We start from the raw sequence: 19,808 nt of genomic DNA, 5'->3' as shown, positions 1-19,808 counted from the left end.
CCAGGGTTCCGGAAGGGTTGTATCGGTATGGGTAGAATCCACTGAGCAAATGATTGCAGGCGCATTGATTGTTCAGCGATTGAACAAAACAGAAGGTAGGAAAGCTGCATTAGGTGCTTCTGTGATTTCGTGCCAAAAGAAACCGCAAACAAGTTGTGAATGGGAGATGAATAGATGGAACGCGAGAAAGCACAGAGGACAATTTTCGTTTCTTGGTTTCCAAAAGTTTTACCTGCCGAAAATGGAGTGTACAATTCTGCATGAAAAAAAAAAAGAAAAAAAGACCGTGAATTATGCTCATAAATGAAATCTATCCCAATCAACAAAGAACTCATTTAATAAATTATTATTCCTCTTGCTTTTGCTGTTGTAATGTATACAAGACCTGAGAAATAAAATATTTATATTTTTCGTTCTAGTCGTTTCTCTCTTTTTTTTTCTACAAGATTTTCTCTCGATTCTTTGCACAAGGATGAAATAAGCAGAGCATGATTTAACCGTAGAAAGAAAGTAAAATAATTCTGTAAACACTAACAAGCTCGACTTTTGTTTGATATTGCGAAATTCTAAGATAAACACTGGATCACGTCTTTCCCTCTGGAATATGTGAGAGTACGTCTCCTTCATTTTCTTTTCATCATCCTACATGATTACATTGATTTGACTCTTCATTGAGGAGAACAGAAATTATTAATGATCAGTGATACTATCTTAAACCAATTTCCATGGTAGATGCGGAAGGATTTCCGGTGGGGGTACTATTTCACCAAAGGATGACGTATATCGTATGTTATAGAATTCGAAGCCGGAATCAGATTGGAAAAACAAATAACTTGTATGAAAAGCACGTGTAGCAATGTTCTTCTACCAAACGTAACTTAATCATCATGCGGCATTTAACAGAAGCAAGATCGCGAGCGAAATTTAAGTTCGAAACCTTTTAACTTATCTCTCAATTTTATTAAACCCAGTTGCACACCCATAATTTCTTATCCAGCCTAATAACTTCATGAAAGCGATTAAAAGGATGAAAGAAATTCAGAAGATACAAAGATTATTTCACCAAAACAGCAGCGACACCGCCGCCAGGACTCGAGCTTGGAATCCCCAGATTCGCCTTATCCATTGGGCCACAGGGCCTTTCTTGAATTTCAAAGCATGGAACGCTACTGAAGAAAGCGGCAATTCTCCTGCAGGTGTTCAGGAGTCTTAATCGCTCCGAAGAAATATTCAATTCACTTTCAGAACAATTCACCTATGTCGAAGAGAAAGACTAAACCGTAATCCCATTTTAACTCTCAGTCAAATAGAATCTTCTAATCTATTAGCCTTGGCAGTGTTGAATGATTTTGTTATGCCAAAGTGAAGACGTCGTACCGCCAGAAACGGTTAACACGTCAACTTTTGGGGAAAACCTTAAAGGAAAATAAACCATAATCCCATTTTAGCTCTAAGTCAAATAGAATCTTCTAATCTATTAGCCCTGGCAGTGTTGAATGATTTTGTTATGCCAAAGTGAAGACGTCGTACCGCCAGAAACGGTTAACACGTAAACTTTTGGGGGAAAACCTTAGAGGAAAATAAATGAAAATTGATAAACATTTAAAAATAAACGGCACCGTCTTACCTCACTTCGCTATTAAGTGACATCTTAACTCACTAAATGCAAGCGCGACTACAACCTCGAGAAACTTCACCCGGAAATCTGGGGCTGTGAGATTGTATGTAAACGCGGGCCATTTTTCTACCACGGCTAAGCGGGTTACATTACCTATCTGGAATCCCTCACCTCCATGTTAACAGGCCCTAGAATAGGATAAAACACGTATTTCGTTTTCGCTCGTGAATTTGTTCCTTTCTACAAATATCAGCATTCTTTTCGTTTTATGCAAAGGATAATTTCTGAGCTTCTGCTCAAACTAAATCAGTTACCCTATTTCCTCGAATAGGCGCCCGGATGCTTATTTAACATTTCGACTTAAATTTGCGGGGAGGTTATTGGAAGGCACTCAGTCGAAGTAAAACGGCAAAGAAAATTAGCGGTTAGACGTATAAAATTGACGAATTTTTAACCGTTAGTCGTATTAAAAGTTAATTGTAAAACATTACTGTTAAAACCGTTAGTCGTAAAAGCCATCACCCCTAAAGTCCTTTGGAGTTATTTTGTTTTCGGTATTTTCACCTTCGTGATCGCTGGCACTCTGGATACGGAGTAAGCATTCTTTAAACAATTTACTTAATGTTCGCACATTTTCCTTTGGACGAAAGGAACCCGCTCAATGGCATCGATTATTCTGCTGTGAAGGGTTCTATGTACATCGTTGTCCGCTGATATTTCACGTGTTATCCATTATCGATTTAACATTATAAAAGCGTTATAATTGCCAACTATGGTTGGTTTCAACAAAATTCTAGTGCCCAGACTTAATACTTCAAATCCGGCGTGATGCCACAAAGTGACGGCATAAACACGTTACCATGCAACTAGTCATAAACAAATCGAAACTTTGTTTCGCACTAAGAGCTCAGTTCGTGCTATAGCACCGTGAAAGAGAATGCATTTTTCTAGTTTATCGAATGCTTTGAATGAAGACATCAGTTACAAAATGAACAAAAACAACTCAGGTGACAAAGAGTCTGTGAGGAAATCCTGTTCCGCGAGAATACTTGATGAAGTCAATGTCACAAATCGTTCTGATGAGAATTATCATGAGCCTTTAGAGGCCTCACATGGGGCACGGATTATGGCTAATGAGGTGGGCGTTTCTCATCATTACACTTCTTTTTTCTTTCCTTAAAAAGTAGGTTTAGTTATTGTAAAAGTTACAATTTGTTATCCGAAGGAGCAAGTAAAAAGGAAGTTCAAGTGATTTTAAAGGCGAACGCGCAAGACCATCTGATTCAATATATAAACTTTGAGAATAGGTCGTAATTAGTTCCGATTTGACTTGTAAAACGGTTCCCTCCAAAATTAGCTCAATTTTAAGTCCGTCCGTCCAACATTGGAGAAACATTCAACGCAACTAGAATTTTTCTGCATTAAAGGCGTTCAGGTAACTGAGTTTGAAATTTTTTTCTTCGTGGAGAGATGAAAAAGCGCGCGCAAATGAAATTTTTAGATTATGACGCCACTCTTCGACATTCCACCATCTTCACGCTGGATAGGAAGTTGATAATGTTTTGTATCCCAGCTTTTTTGCTCTCTTCTAGTTTCGTTAATTAAAAAATCAATATGTTGGCAAATTTTTTTTTTCAGTCTGCGAGAGAAAAGGAACAACTAACACAGAAGATCATCCACCTTGAAACTGAGATTAACGGTTAGTTTTATGCGGTCACGCATGCATGAAAAGAAAAGTGTGCGCGGACTAGGGAGCCATTTTTCTATGAGTTTCCGACGCTCCACTGATAATAAGTCGTTTACCCCCTTCCCCCCAACCTACTGCTTCTCGTTCCGTCATAAATAGTTCCGTTTTTCGTGTCTTCCCGGTTTACCTTATCACTTAAACCTTGAATTTATTCAATCTAATATTCTAAGTACTTAAAATATTCATTTGTTTTTTAACAGCTAAAGAGAAGGAGATCGCCTTTCTTAAACAAGCTCTCTTTGGGACATACAAAGACATTGCTGATCTCAAGGGAAAACTGTCCCAGCTAAAACAAAATGGGCAAATAACTCAATCTGATTTTGTTAAGCAAATGGCATCAATAGACGAAAAGCTGCAAGAGGCGAGGTACAACATTGCCGAGCTCGAGGGGGGCCTTAATTTTACCTTCCAGAAGAATAAAACAGAAGCAGAAGAGTCCTGGAGCAAACCACAAATATTTAATGGTGAGTATGTAAATTGGTATGGCGTCGCATCAACTGAGTGGTGACAACGCGGTTGATACGACTGCCTTGTTTTTGGAGAGGAAAGAGGTGTTTGCATCATCTTTCACTAAAAATAAATATTTTGATTTCATTAACAGTTCTTCCATGCACTTTTATTTTAATTTCTGCTTCTTTCTTTTTTTCTAAACTAGGCAAAGCTTACTTTGACCTTCAACAATCATGGTTTGACACTGCATCCAACAACGGTGGATGTTTCAAAGTTGAAAACTTTCCAGTTAGCGCAAAAGATCTTGAAACCAGAAGGAATGTTAAATCCACTTCAAGGGCCTTCACTGAGCAAGCCAAAGGTATGAAGAAGAAAACTTGTAAATTACCATTCCTTTACAGTGCACACCTGCGCGAAAGCAGTGTAGTCTTACGAGTCACAAAACAGTTAGATACTCAGAACTGATAGCATATTCTTCCATATATCAGCTTTGATTTTTTAATCATCTTTCATCTAGGCAAAGATTATTTTGACCTTCAACCGTCATGGTTTGACACTTTATCAAAAAACGTTGGATGTCTTCAAGTTGAAAACGTTCCACTTAAAGCAAAAGATCTTGAAGCCATGAAGAAAGGTATGTAGATGGAAACTTTAAAATACGATTCTACATAGGTGATAGTCCACATCTGTGCGAAGTAGTGTCTTCTGAGCGTGAAGAACCTATTAAGCCAATTAGAATTGTCAATGTACCCTTCAGCTTTAGTACTTTTGCAATGTACTGGCCTGACTCAAATTCAGTGAGCAACTTTATGAGGTGTTACATCATACAAAAATAACACAGATTCCTCTGGTATTATGGTGAACTTATTTTCCAAGAAAGCTAAAGGGGTAAAAACGAACGCACATCCCTGCTTCCAACTTTGTTCAAGCTCAAACTGTGATGATTTCTGCTGCATTCAAGACTCGTGCCTTACCCACTCAGATCAATCATTTTTCAGAGGAGGTAGCTTTAATTGAAGAGTTAGCTTGTTCTTTTATCGAGTGCTCAAGGTCATGGTTTTTGCGGCGGTTTAGAAAAAGTGTTTCGCTGAAATTAATTCACTTTTGGTTCGGTAAGCTAAAATCTTAGGTATCTTTATGTGGAAACGAAATTCTCTACATTGCAATCATAAAACAAAACTTAATTTATCTTTTATCTAGGCAAAGATTATTTTGACCTTCAACCGTCATGGTTTGACACTCTATCCCAAAACGCTGGATGTCTTGAAGTTGAAAACGTTCCAGTTAAAGGAAAAGATCTTGAAGCCATGAAGAATGTTAAATCAAATTCAAAGGCCCCCACAGCTGAGCCAGCTAAAGGTATGAAGATGGAAAATTGTAAAATACCATTCTATATAAGTGATAGTCCACATCTATACAAAGTAGTGTATTCTGAAAGTGACAAACCCGTCTGGTATTAAGGTGAACTTCTTTTCCAGGATAGCTAGAGGCGTTACAAAACGAACACACATCCCTGTTTCCAACTTTGTTTAAGCTCAAACTGTGACGATTTCTTCTGCATTAAAGACTCGTGACTTATCCAGTCAGATCAGCCCTTTTTCGGAGGAGGTAATTTTATTGAAAAGAGTTAGCTTGCTTCCTTGCTCAAGATCACGGTTTATGCGGCGGTTTAGAAAAGTGTCTCGCTCAATTTAACTCACTTTGGTTTGGTAAGCTAAAAATCCCAGGTATCTTTATGCTTAAACGAAATTCTCAGCATTGCCATCATAACTAAAACAAAAATTGATTTATCTTTTATCTAGGCAAAGATTATTTTGACCTTCAACCATCATGGTTTGACACTCTATTGGGAAACGCTGGATGTCTTGAAGTTACAAACGTTCCAGTCAAAGCGAATGATCTTGAGGCCATGAAGAATGTCAGATCAAATTTAACGGCCTCCACCAAGCCAGCTAAAGGTATGAATAAGAAAACTTGTGAAATACGATTGCACATATTTAGTTTTAGTGACGAACCAGTTAGACAATTAGAACTGTCAATATACCTCTCAGCTTTGGTACTTCCTCGCCCAATCTTTTTTTAACTGTCTGGGGAGTCCATATTCTTACCATCACCCATTAGATCCTGTTCTGGCAAGCACTGTTTCCAATGGGAAAAAAATTAGTAACCTGTAAAATGCCTGTTATAAACTCCCTGAGTTCAAACATAGTCGTAAGACCTCGTAAGGTGTTGGCCAGTAAGACAATCTACGGAAGTAGGTGTAGTGCTGTTCAGTAAATCAAATGCCAAAAATAAACCTGTCAATAATTAGCATTGTGTTAACTGTAGTACTAACTTTTCTTTCGTTTGACTTAAAATCGTAACATTGACTCGGATTCTCTTTTTTATTTAACAGATCATCGTCAATGTGGGCGACACAGTCTTTTATCTTTTTAATTGTTCAATAACTTCAAAGCTGGGCGTCGTTTGTTACTTTGAGTACGTTATATTTCATTGTCTTTTGAAAACTTTTGTAAGAAAATAAATCAAACAACTATGTGTAAAGGTATAAAGATTTCAATTTTCAGAACATCATTTCTTAAAGCTTTTGTAAATATGTATGTAGCATTGTCATATTTGATAATTGTTTGGTGAGTGCTAACCAAATTTGTCAGAGTTGTTTGTCTCGTTTTTATTCAAATAAACATGAGACGCAAATGAGGTGTAAAGTTTCGAAGATAATATCTGTTTGAAAAAGTATGCCGGGATATGTTTGCATTAAGATAGGTACCGGCAAACTGTTGGGCAAACTTCTTGCTGATGGAGATATTCTCAGCTATATAAATCTAGTCTATTCACAAATGTGATTGAAGCGACTGAAAACAAAAAGAATACAGAGCACGCTGAATATCAACACTTTTTACTCCAACCAGACACTGAAATGAGAGCATAACTTAGCATGACTATTGCTAGCTAGAGCCTTACCTTGCATGAAGTGGTTTGGTCCTCTGAGTTCGGCAATTTTTACTCCAATAACAATCAGCACGTCTATGCACTGTCGCTGTGGTAAGAAAGGACATGCGCACAAAGGGTTACCTTTGGGTTTAACATAATGTCCTCGTCTATAATCAAATCGATATCAAATTCTAGAACGTAATTGGTTTTCAGCACCAACTGGATAGCTAGCGTATCACGATTGTACTTCGACGATGTATCAAAGCAATAGTATTTACCTTTAAAGTTGGGTGTCGAAAGTAATCCGACATCGCTTTGTGATTGGTCCTGAGAACTGCCACCATTCTCTCAACCAATCAGACGCAAACTAAAACCAATCACGAAATAGTCGTCCGCGTTTTCCCCACCCTTCAGGCCGTTTGATTTCTTTTATTTTAAGTTTTCATTGGCTCTTAAAGGTTTTCTCCTTTCGTCTGATTGGCCGCCTGGATAACTTTGGTTTTGGTTTCACGACTTTCCATTGCAAAGCGCTCTAAATAGCATGCTATGTGACAGTGACTATGTTTTCACTTATGAATACGTTTAACCAATGGGTATCTTGTCTCTGTAATTTTGTCCTAGTTTTGTTAAGTTGGTGACCGAATTTTGAGTCTACCAATCCTGCCTGCATGTAATCATTAAAGTGATGAAAAAAATCAGAATCTTGAAATACTTGCCAGTTAGCTGATCCCTTGGCATATCACGACGAAACTAATACGCTAGCTCCTTGCAATTCAGCAATGCACATCAGTAACAAAGCACACTTTCCGAGCTGATATCATGGCTTGCTGCATCTACAGGAGAAAATAACCAGGAATGCTTTAGTTTTCACTTGTGTTGAGGTTTAATTTAAGTTGACTTCTTATTACTTGGGAAAACAAGCAAATGTGACAAGCATCATAACTCAACTGGGAGTGGTTGCATTTTACTAAAGGATGACCTATATCAGAGAAGCCGGAGAATATTCGATAAACATTCAATACTTTTTAATAGCAAATGCAGTAATGCTACGGTAGCAAACATAACTACGCCCCATATGTGGTATCTGGCCTCATAACTTGGTGAAAGGTGACTTAAAAAAAATAAAAAAAATCCATTGGATACAAAGTTTTTTTACTCAAAATAACAGCGACCCCGCCAGGATTTGATCCTGGAATCTCCAGATTCGTAGTCAGATGCCTTATCCGTTGGGCCAGGGGGCCTTTCTTAGACGTGGTCAAAGCGTGGAAAAGGCGTGAATTACACTCAAAAATGAAATCTATTCCGATCAAGAAACAACTCATTCATTAAACTCTTATTCCTTATGCTTCCGCTGTTGAAGTTGTTTGTATACAGGGCCTGAGAAATAAAATATTTATACTTGTCGTCCTGGTTGTTTCTCTTTCTTTTTCTACCAGATTTTCTCTTTAGTTTAATATTGCGAAATTCTAAGATAAACCCCGGATGTCTTTCCCGATGGAATATGTGAGAATATATGTCTCCTTCATTTTCCTTTCATCATCCTCCATGATCACAGTGGTAGTATCTTAAACCAGTTTCCATGGTAGATGTGGGAAGATTTCCGTTGGGGGTTGTATTTCACCAAAGGATGACGTATATCGTATATTAGAGAGGTCGGAGACTACCAGAATGGGAAAATATATAATTTGTTTGAAAAGCACGTGTAATAATGCTCCGCTACCAAATATGACTTGATTTCTAATCTAGGTCTCCACAATGCTCTGGAAACTTTTAACAAGTACGAGTGGTTTTAATTCCATTTAAATACTGTACATAAAGGTTATGTGATGTGCGATTTTTTTCCCTCAATGGTTAGTTTGTCATAAAGTTCAAATGGGGAGCTTACGGACTTGGAACTTTTAAACGTTTTGATTGCAAAGACACAAGCTCTGACATGTTTGGTGCTAGTAAACAATTTCTCTGTATTTCTGTTCTCGTCAACAAATTTATATCACTACAAAGAAGTATCTTTATTTTGCATTGCATTCATCGTCTACTTACACATCAATTTGCGCTCCCGATGTATGACCTTGTGTCATCAACGTGCAGCCCCCACCCTCACCCCCTAAGGGCGTGAAATTGTGCCTAATACAGGCGCCAATGCGACTAAATTTTTCACTTTAGCAACCAAATCCTGAAGATTAGTCGCCATATTGGCGCCGCCGGATTAGATTGTTTCATCATAACCCTGCCAAGAGATATATTGAATTAAAAAGATTTGCAAAGATACAGATAAATCCGCGGCAAACTTCCTCGTTAATTTTGTTTCCAGTGGCAGCACATGCACCTCGATCGATAACTAGACACCATCTTGAATTTAGATGAGCTTGAACGTTGTATGTCATCCATCCTAGTGTCCACTTTGTAGCACGTTAAAGATCCTTTCCCTAACTTAGGGCCTGTATAGATGGAGGTGGGGGACCCCAGGTAGGTGAGGTAACCCGCCTAGGTGGGGTAACCCGCCTGTCCATACAATTTCTTATTTTATTTTGATCACGTTTACATGATAGGTGGGGTGACCCGCCTAGGCGGGTTGCCCAGTTTGCCAGGTAGGGTAACCCTGTCAGCCGGGGTGACAATTTGCCATGTAAACGTGTCAAGGTGGGGTAACCCGCCTAGCCGGGGTCGCATTCATGGTAAAAAGCTCAAAAGCGAAACATGTATGTTTTAAAACTTTGTACATTTCCTAGCTGTCTCATGACAGAAATCACCAGAAACCGCAACGGACACACAAGGAGTGTAAAATGTTCACATTTCGCAATATTTAACGTTGTAAATCGACCATAATTGGTTTCCCAAACTATTCTGTATAACGTATTAAGTCAAGGGTTTCTCGCAAAACCAAACACCGCGTAACACAACTCGTGACGCTTTCATAAATAAATACATATGTGTCCGAGAATTTATCTTTCGTCTTTTTCGAGATGTGAGCTTGGGACGCCTCTGCTCAAACTCCTTAATTGCAAGCGCAACAACAACCTCAAGAAATCTCACCCCAGCACCCTGGGGTTGTAAGATTGCATGTAAACGCGTTTTATTTTTCGACCACGGCTAGGCGGGTTACCTCACCTACCTGGGTTCCCCTACCTCCATGTGAACAGGCCCTTAATTTTGACAGCGTAACAAAAGGTTTTGTTTGTCTTTGAAAAAGGCGACCAACTTTTTTTGAATTGGCTACCACTTTGAAGAATTTAGGAGCCAAGTGGCTATCTGAAAAAAATTAATTTCACGCCCTGCAGTTAGGACGGAAACGCCGAAGAAGGTGTCGATTAAAAAATGAATTTATGTTGTAGTTAGAATTTTGCAAAAGACTGGATGTGTTTACCGTCCCTTACCGCATTGAGTTCCAAATGGAAACTGAAATCATTTGCCACATCGGTTCTGTTCTCAGACCATGCAAACTTTGGTTATTTCACGTTGTGGTCATACAGAGGACGGCTTAGAAATGTACAAAGTTCTAAAATGCACACGCTAAGCTATTGTTTTGCCCGTTTAATTTTTTGTGTTGCCACGTCCTCGTAGCCCTCTTAGTTTGCTTGAGGTTCCTAAATACACTGTAAGTTTATTAGGTAACTTAACGTATCAATTAACAGTTTAACCATAACACTTTTGGGAATTTGTATTGTTATTCAGGTTTGATTTTTTTTTTAATTGAAGAGGTAGCTATGTGTTAAATCAAAACTCCGTAAAAATCTACAAACGAACGGAAAATATTTTTTCAAAGAGATTTATCACTGCTCGGAGGGAAAAATTTTGAATTTTTTGTGACTCAGGTCGTTGAAAATATTTTACAATAAAAACAACAACTCGTATGAAACTGTGGCGGTGAAGCTGATGACATTATATATTGGAGACATTATGTATAGGAGAATTTCGCATGTTATCGTATCGTGATACAGTTTAGATATTGAACGTTTGGAAATTATTATTTTTACTCTGGTTCAATTTCAGTAAGAAGCAAGAGATTACAAACTATTTATAATCTCCTAGTAAATAGATATTGCAAATATATTCAACTATTTGTCCATAGACGTCTTGCCCAAACGCCATCTTTTCCAGGACGAGAAGAGATTTAACCCTTTACCCAAAAGTGATCGCCAAGAAATTGCACCGATAGCTCACGGGTACCTTTGTCAGTTGCCTTGATCGCCAAAATTTTCCAGAACTCCGAGTGATCCGAGCTCTGGTGAATCACACCTTTTAGAACCTGCGGTGCTTCTTGCCAGGATCTACTGCATCAATGCACCGTTCCCTTGCGTAAACAAATAACTCAAAAGATTCTATTCCAAATGCAAGATTTTCATCACTCCAGTCTCTCCGTCCTGTCAGCTCTCTCAGAAACATGAGATTTGAACCAAAAATCTTAAGAGCGCTTGTCTGTAAAAATCAGACAAATTCTAAATTTCGCGGCAAGAGTGAACAATTCGATTTCTTTCTTATTTTAATATTAGATAGGCTAGACTATAACTAAAATCACTGGATACTTTTTTTGGCAAAATATCTTTTTATTTCAGATAAAATACAAATAACAAAATTCCGTTAAAATCGACATTTTTAGAAGCAAATTATTGCACAAGTTTGAGGGCTTCGCATTCAAAAATGAATCTCAATCTCGTCTTTTTAACTCTCAAATCTTCTTTTTCAACCTCATCAGACCTCACAAAACGATTTTTGTATACACTGCGTTCCTCTTTGCGTGTAAAATAATTTAATTTCGAAAGCATACATTTCTCTTCAGTAAAAGTACTTTGTGAGCAAAGTTAATTTTCAGCATGTGCTAAACCTTCAAATGGATTAAGCTTTGGGCGATATAATAACGAAAAGATGTTCTAAATATTACTTTAAAAATTTCTTTGGGCAAATGATTGAGAGCGATACGAAAGCTTTTCAAAGTCCGTTAAAATGCAGTCATTTGACCTTTCGCAGTCAACATTCCAGTCGCGAGTCACACACATACTTTAATATAATTCAACCCATACGACGCCGGAAAATGCACATGGGTACACATTTCCAAATGCTCTAACCTCATTTGCCTTAGAAGAAAGATCCAAAGACCATTTTACTGTGGTTATCTTGTCGCTCGTCGTATTTAAAACTTCCGATGAAACTGCCTGTCAATCTGCGAACTGTCACAAACCTTCGTTATAAAACGTTTGACATCTTTCTGCACTGTGGCATCTTATCCAGCGATTCAGTTGACTGTGAGTGTTATTCGGTTTGTGGTGCAGTAGATCTGATCGATGCTTAGTAGCACTTCACATATTATGCAGTCAACGTAGTTTTATATACGGAGAGTCGTCACGCAATGCAAATCATACAATGGAAAGTTATTTTTTAGGGGGTAGGGGAAGGGGAAAGTAAAAAAGACGTCAATACTGCTAAGCTTTTTCGTTGTTGTGAACATCGAAATCTCTTACATGTAAATTGCGGAGATCGGGCCTTTGGCTAATACTCGTTGAAAATCTAATTTTGGCACCTGCTAAAAATAGTAAGCCTAAGTAAACAAAACCTGGTTTATGGTAATTACACGAAGCCCATTGCTCGCTTAGAGGCGGGGTTTCGGACTGTTTTTCACAAATACACCAACTTACACGGTCAACTTTGTTACATAAACTAGACCCTGCGAGCAGGGTAACTGGGATACCTGGATGGTACTGGATCCTTGGAATTAAGTGTAGTGATACTACGGGTGTCGGAGTAGTATACTGAAATAGTGCGCTCAAGTCTGGCCAAGGGCATACACCTATTTCAAAACATAGGCATGCTATGCATGTAAGAGTTACTTTTTTGTAGGGTGGGTGGATTACTTAAAACATTGTGAGTGATGTCTACATTCTTACAAAAGGAGAGAAGATTATTAATGCGGGAAAGAATGAAAATGTCGAATTACCTCACACACAGGTATTTTGTGGTAGGTTATGTGTGTTGTGCGAATAAATGTAACCAAAAATAAACTGTATTGGTGCCACGGATACCTGTTAGTACAAAATGTAGACAGCAGACTGCAGACCGGATACAAAATATAGACTGCAGAGTGGGTACAAAATGCAGACTGAGAATCTGAAGAGTTTTTACGTCTAGTATATAATAACATGTCATCTTACAGCTTACCGAGCGTCACGCAATCGCTTTTCCGCGATCAGCCTTCACGATTATTTGCACTATTGTGGAAAATTCCTGGCCCATTTCTTGATGAAAATCGATCGTAATATAATTTCAAGCCTTCAACATAGTTGGTTGGTGTGATGTCTGTACAGATTTTACCAATGTAATAAAAGTAGATGACGTGAATAATAGTGATGGTAAAGCAAGCTTAAAACGGCAACAATCGCCAGAAACTACAACGGATACACAGGGTATGAGTAAGTTTTATTGATTTTACGAGAAAAATCTTCATATTTCGAAATATTTATCGTTGTAAATCGACCATATTTCGTTCCCTATTCCTTATAACATGTTCAAATTTTCAACGGTTCCTAGCATAACTTACTCTGAGTCACACAACGCGTGACGCGTTCGTGAATTAATCGTTGGCTCTTTCTCGAGACGTGACCTTGGGTCGCCTGTGACAAGACAATTGCGTAAACAATACTTAACATAATAACATTATACACAAAAAACACGGGAATTTGGATCATGTATTTATTAAAAAAGAATATCCATACAACTACAATGAAAAAAAACAAGATTCACCTTTCTGTTATCGTAGCTACGTTCCCTGGCATCAAGTGAATCCAACATGGCGTCTTTCGTCACAAGCAGTTTGTATCCATTTGAATTTTGTTCTTCAGTCTCACGGTAGTAGTGTTGTTCAATAGATTGCATAGAGTCTATGCAGTTTGGTTTCAGATTTCAGATTTTGCTTTTTACAACGAGTTAACGTAAGACATTGGCATACTTAGCATACAAGACATACAAGGCATTCAATGCTTTCATGGCTTTCAAGCGTTCGCGATTCAGTCCGTTCCAAAAGTACTGCTCAATAACACCTTTTTGTGTGGATTGGCCGCGAACAATACGACTTGTGTATGCGTCTATAAGTATTTTGAGCGTTTGCACCATAATGCTCCAGATGATCGTAATCCAAACACATTGAAATACAAAATGACTGACAAAGAGTTTTATGGGCAAAAATATCGTGTTCGTCATGTGACCCGGCCCTGTCCGTGCATGACAACGTCAATCATCATCAAGATAGCTCGCGTGATCAGCATGTGAACACCTCATTGGATCACAGTTAGTTGTCATGGTGTTGAGGGCCCAATGACCTCTGGGTACTACTGCGCAATTTTTCCATTTTGTGGCGGAGGAAAAAAAAAAAGACGACAAAAAAACAAAGGCATTTTATGACTGGGCTACCACAGGTATCCCAGTAATTATACTGTCAGATGTAATCTTTTAGTGCATTGTAAACTGAGCAATACTCGCAGTCAACTGAACCGTTGAATAAGACGCCACAGTGAAGAAAGGTATCGAACGTTTTACAACAAGATGGTGTTCGACAGGGTTGGTGGTTTCATCGGACGTTATCATTTATACAGACCTAAATATGACCATAGTTAGTAGAGGGGACTGGTTGGGAAACCCGGCGAACTTCAAAGGAGGAACTCTTTCTTCTGATTTTCGAGTGATCACGTGTTCACGACCGTGCACACACACACAAAGCAAGATGGCGTATTGAGTAGCGTTATTCCGTTTGTAGAACAAAATTGTTTGATATTCGGGCGAAAGAAGAATTCGTTGAAATCAGATACTAGAAATATAGCATCCTGGGGAAATTATGCCCGGCGACAACTGCGCTGTGTTTGGCTGTGGGACCAGCAGAAGGACGAAAGGCATTGGAATTTGGAAGTTGCCTGCACCAAAGGACGAGGCTCACAAGAAATGGAGACAAGAGTGGCTGAACGAAATTACAAAGACAAGAGAAAGCGATGCTCCATTTAAAGTCTTAGTAGCGAAGGACAGGATCTTTACCTGCGAAAAACACTTCGAACCTGGGGACGTTGAAATATGTAAGTAGCTCGAACTTGTACGAGCGAGTGTAAACTGTCACGGTGTCGATTTGTGTTTAGATATCAGTCCTGTATATTCTGTGTAGTCGTGTTAGTGGTGCAATTCAGGCGATTTTTACTAGACATTGACTGTATATGGGGTTTTTCCATCCATTGTATCGCCGTTAAAACTTGGCGTGTAATTTTTTTATTTTGTTTATAGTTCATTCAGAGAAAATGACTAAGAAGAAGGCTCGGTTTGGTGCTCTTCCCAAGTTGAACATGCCGAAAAAAACTCACGAGACTCCAAAACCCGAGCAAAGACCTGAGCGAACCATTGTCCGGGATCTGATCAAGAAGCCGCAAGTTCATTACAAGACTTTCACGGAGTTTTGTCAGCGCTTGACTAAGCTAAAGAGCCTTCAAAACTGGAACATTGGAACATTTTCTGACAGAGCTGTCTTAAAACAGGTAGAGATTCCATATGTGCTTCCGAAGTTTGAAATCGTTGTGGATGATAGTCTAGCATTTACAGTAAGAGTTTATGGCTGTTATTTTCCGGAGGATCATCCTGTGTATCTTGATTATCGGCGTACAGTCAGGAATATATCCATACATAGTCTTGCTGAACTGTTGGGGGAGAAATCGTCTCCAAACACGAAGAGTTCGTTTGTAGCATCCGCCATCTTGTTTGTTGTGTGCACGGTCAGAGTCACGTGACGGGTCAATTCAACCTCGGCTGGGACTCTATTGTTTGGGCCTTTGAAGTTCGCCGGCTTTCCCAACCAGTCCCCTCTACTAACTATGATATGACGAACGACAAGAGAATCACACTAAAATGGTCTCTGGATTGGTCTTCTGCGACAGATGAGGTTAGAGCATTTGGAAATATCTTTCTATGTACATTTTTCGGCCTCATATGGGTTGAAACATATTAAAATATGTGTGACTCGCGACTGGAATGTTGACCGCAAAAGGTCAAATAACTGCATTTTAACGGACTTTGAAAAGCTTTTGTATTGCTCTCTAACATTTGCCCAAACAAATTTTTACAGTTATGTTGAGAACATCTTTTCGAAATTCAACCACCAAAAGCTTAATCCATTTGAAGGTTTAGCACATGGTGAAAATTAATTTTATTCACGAAGTATTTTTACTGAAGAGAAATGTATGCTTTCGAAATTAAATTATTTCAAGCGCAAAGAAGAGCGCAATGTTTACAAAAATCATTTTGCGAGGTCTTATGAGAGCGGAAAAGAAGATTTGAGTGTTTAAAAGACGAGATAGTGATTCGCTTTTGCACGCGAAGCCCTCAAACTCGTGCAATAATTTGCTGCTAAAAATGAGATTTTAACGGAATATCGTTATTCGTATTTTTCTCTGAAATAAAAAGATATTTTGCCAAAAGAAGTATCCAGTGATTTTAGTTGTAGCCTAGCCTATCTAACATTAAAATAAGAAAGAAATCGAATTTTCCACCCTTGCCGCGATATGTTTGATTTTACAGAGAAGCGCTCTGCTTCAAAGGCAAGATTTTTCTTTAAAGTTTCTGTAATGCTTCGATTCCACCTTACATTTTTCTGTTACAAAAAGGTTTTTTTTTATGGAGCGAAAGGCTTTGGTGAAATATGTATTGTCTCCTTTCATGTCTGTAGTATCACGACAGGTTGTTGAAAACTACTCGCTAATCTTATTTATAAAATTCTCTCCTCAAATTAAAGGTAAGAGTTATTTTCTTCAAGTTTCTAAGATTCACCGATAACACTCGTTTCCTCTACAAGGAAAAGTTCAAGTTTGTTTTATTTTTTTTTTATCAACCGTAGGCGAGAGACCATGATAAAGTAATTTTGAAGGTAGCGTCACAACAACCACTAAGAAAATAATATCTGAGGGTTCGTCGATTTAAAAATGAATGTATATTTTTAGTTGGAATTTTTTTGCGAATGAGTGGATGTGATTAACGACCCTTACGGCGCTGCAAGTTAACCTCAGCATCGCATATGAGAGTGGCGTTGAGTTCCAAATTGAAACTTAGATAACTTGCCGTCGAGGTTGCTTTTCTCGGACCACGCAAATTTTGATGATTTCACGTTGTCATTTTGCAGAGGACGACTAAGAAATGCGCACACTTTGAAAACGCACGAGCCGAGCTATTGTTCTGCTCAGTAGATCTTTTGTTTTGCCACGTCCTCGTTGCCGTCGCCGTCGTGGTTTGCTAAGGGTCCTTATTCTTGCAATTGAACCGAGCCGTTCATCCTGTACGAGCTTCAGTCAGGTAAATCATATCACCCCCTTGATTATGAATTGGTTACTCTTACTAAACCCTGTTCTTAGCAGTAATAAGTGGGTTTTATCCCTAGTGGTTCACATTTTAGGCACAGACGACTTTACATCTTGACTAAGGTTTTAATGGTAAACTTTGAAGTTTTCTTCTGAGCTGATGCAGGGTGAAAGGGGGATTTTAAAGTCAGAATTTATTGCTGCATTACTTCTGTTCCTATCTTTCTGTTATTCTGTCACAATCACTCTGACGAAGGGCTAATGCTCGAAATGTCAGCTTTTTTACTCTTTATATGGTGGCCAATTTATGTTTTCAACTGAGTGGTTAACAGTAAATTACTCTCCCACCAACACAGCACCAAAGTTTCTTTAGAGACTTACCCCCTTTATTCTGTCACAGAGTTTACTTCAGCTACAGCATTTGCAAGAAATTCTGTGAAAAAGTAATAGAAATATGTAGTCAGTGATATCAGTTCAATGCCAAAAAGATGATAAAGGAAATTAAATAAAACATCAGATACAGGATAATTAGTCGATCAAATATAAATTCTACAACAAACCAAGATTTTTATTACCTTGGACGGTATCCGGTTAGATCGCTCCATGGTTAGATCGCTCCAAGTCAGATCGCTCCATACCGAAGTCAGATCGCTCCACTCGAAAGTTAGTTCGCTCCATCAAATAAGTTACTTCGCTCCATACATAAGTTACTTCGCTCCACTTCTGATCTTTATAGTTTATAGTTGATGATGTGTATTGCGTCTTGCGATCGAGTTGCTGATCGACGTATTCGCTAACTTGAGGCCACCAAAGCGAATTACCGATGTTGGAACAAGTGTTTCAGTGTGTAATGAACGTAGAAAACTAATAAACTAACTTACTTCTGATCTTTGTAGTTTATAGTTGATGATGTTGCTTGCGATCAAGTTGCTGAAATAAAGTGATCGACGATTCGTTCACTTGAACCCACCAAAGCGAATTACTAATGATGAAATAAGTGTTTCAGTGTGTAATAAATGATGAAATAAGTGTTTCAGTGTGTAATAAATGATAAAGTTATGGTCTAAATGTGTTGAAAAGATCATTCGAATAAAATACTGGCCCGTGTGTATCCGCCATCTTTAATAAAGTAGGTTACACTTTACGAGTTCCTTACATGAGGTTTATTTCTTCGCTCTTAGGTTAAGCGCGCGTGCGTTCTTAATCGATTGTTAAGTAAGAAAAACACGTCATCGATTTAGATATTTTCTTGTCCCATGTTAATCATAAGTTAACAGTATCGCCTTCGCCACAAACATACTTGTTTCTAAACTTGTGACATTCTTATCAATAACACCACAACCATCACAAACAAAAGGCTCCTTTAGGAGCCACCAAATAAAATAAAAGAAATGACCAACAATGAATATGATTTATAAATATTGCTTTCAAAGAATCGCCATTTTTAAACGTTGTCAAATCCAGCCGTGAGTGAGACTGGGTTCGACTCCGGTTAAAAATGGCGAGTCTTTAGTCGCGTTACAATACTCTTTTTTTTCTTTTCCCTTATCCTTCTGTCTTTTATCAACCTTCCACGTTAGTTTTCTTCATCGAGCGAAGTAACTTATGTATGGAGCGAAGTAACTTATTTGATGGACCGAACTAACTTTCGAGTGGAGCGATCTGACTTCGGTATGGAGCGATCTGACTTGGAGCGATCTAACCATGGAGCGATCTAACCGTAATTCCCTTGGACTATATATACCTTGCAACATACTCTGCAACAAAGTGTAACAAATATGCCATTAGTAATGGACAACCATATTTGTGGCATATTACATAGTGCATTTAACCATTAGAAAGTTAATTTGGGATACATTTAGAGAATTTTTTCTCTTCTTATGAGTTACCCCACAATGAAAAGGGGATTTTAAAGTTTTTAATTTATTGATGTATTACCTCTGTTTTCATCTTGTAATTGTTGCATAATTCCCCTTGTGATCTAATATTTCTTACAAATTCTGTACAAAAGTAATAGAAATACATAGTCAGTGATATTGAAATTGATGACCATATTCATGTGGCTTATTACATAGTTCATCATTATTGTAAACATAGAAAAGAGACAATTTTTAGTGAGAAAACAAAAGGTATATTATTATATTTCAATCATGTATTTTTTCAAATGACAACATTTTTCAAAACAGGTGTTTATATAATTATATATGCCGATGTACAGGATTTGAGCCACTGGCTGCGCCATTTCGCATTTAAAATTTTGGGAAAAAACTAAAAAAGAAGCATACACAAAGAGTTTTATTTCAGTACAGAAATTGCAAGCAAAAACAGAACGTGGGAAGTATATTTTATCGATCAGGTAAAAAAATATGTTTTTTTTTGGCTTGCCGGTATAAATGTAAAAAAAAAAAAAAAAAGTGTTCAATGAAAATTAATTTGTCTGTCCCCCTAAAAATAAAAATGTCCCCAAAAATTTTTGCTAAGGGCACAAATTGTCCCCCAGTGATCAAATCCTAGCTCAAATCCTACATATGTATATATATATATATATATATATATATATATATATAACTAATATATATATATATATATATATACATATATATATATTTATATCTCAGTGAATTCACCAAAACAGATCCAAAAAAACATCAAAATCAAAGTGAATATCGTGGAAAAAACCTTTCAAAATTGGACATTTTATAACCCCACCACACCCAACCCCACCTCACCCCACGGCACACGTCTAGGA

The 19,808-nt window shown here is 38.0% G+C and overlaps 1 protein-coding gene, 1 long non-coding RNA gene and 1 pseudogene across 2 annotated transcripts; 1 reads left to right on the top strand and 2 right to left on the bottom strand.

The window, feature by feature from the left end:
• The window catches only part of LOC136279210 (2-(3-amino-3-carboxypropyl)histidine synthase subunit 1-like), a 490,303-nt pseudogene that overhangs the window by 431,503 nt on the left and 38,992 nt on the right, over positions 1 to 19,808 (bottom strand).
• On the top strand, positions 2,556 to 5,989 carry LOC131791604 (uncharacterized). Its single transcript, XM_066162274.1, has 6 exons — positions 2,556 to 2,756; positions 3,257 to 3,317; positions 3,566 to 3,829; positions 4,021 to 4,176; positions 5,016 to 5,172; positions 5,905 to 5,989. The coding sequence occupies exons 1-6, from the start codon at positions 2,556 to 2,558 to the stop codon at positions 5,987 to 5,989; spliced, it is 924 nt and encodes a 307-aa protein (XP_066018371.1).
• On the bottom strand, positions 6,486 to 7,084 carry LOC131784649 (uncharacterized). The gene is made up of 3 exons (XR_009340211.2): positions 7,028 to 7,084; positions 6,780 to 6,855; positions 6,486 to 6,670 (listed from the first exon to the last, which is right to left on the bottom strand). It is a non-coding gene; the product is annotated as an uncharacterized lncRNA (long non-coding RNA).

This window comes from Pocillopora verrucosa, chromosome 2 (assembly GCF_036669915.1).
Source record: "Pocillopora verrucosa isolate sample1 chromosome 2, ASM3666991v2, whole genome shotgun sequence".
Taxonomy (NCBI): domain Eukaryota; kingdom Metazoa; phylum Cnidaria; class Anthozoa; order Scleractinia; family Pocilloporidae; genus Pocillopora; species Pocillopora verrucosa.
The sequence above is the reverse complement of the archived record's forward strand: the minus strand, read 5'-3'. Positions and strand labels throughout refer to the sequence as shown.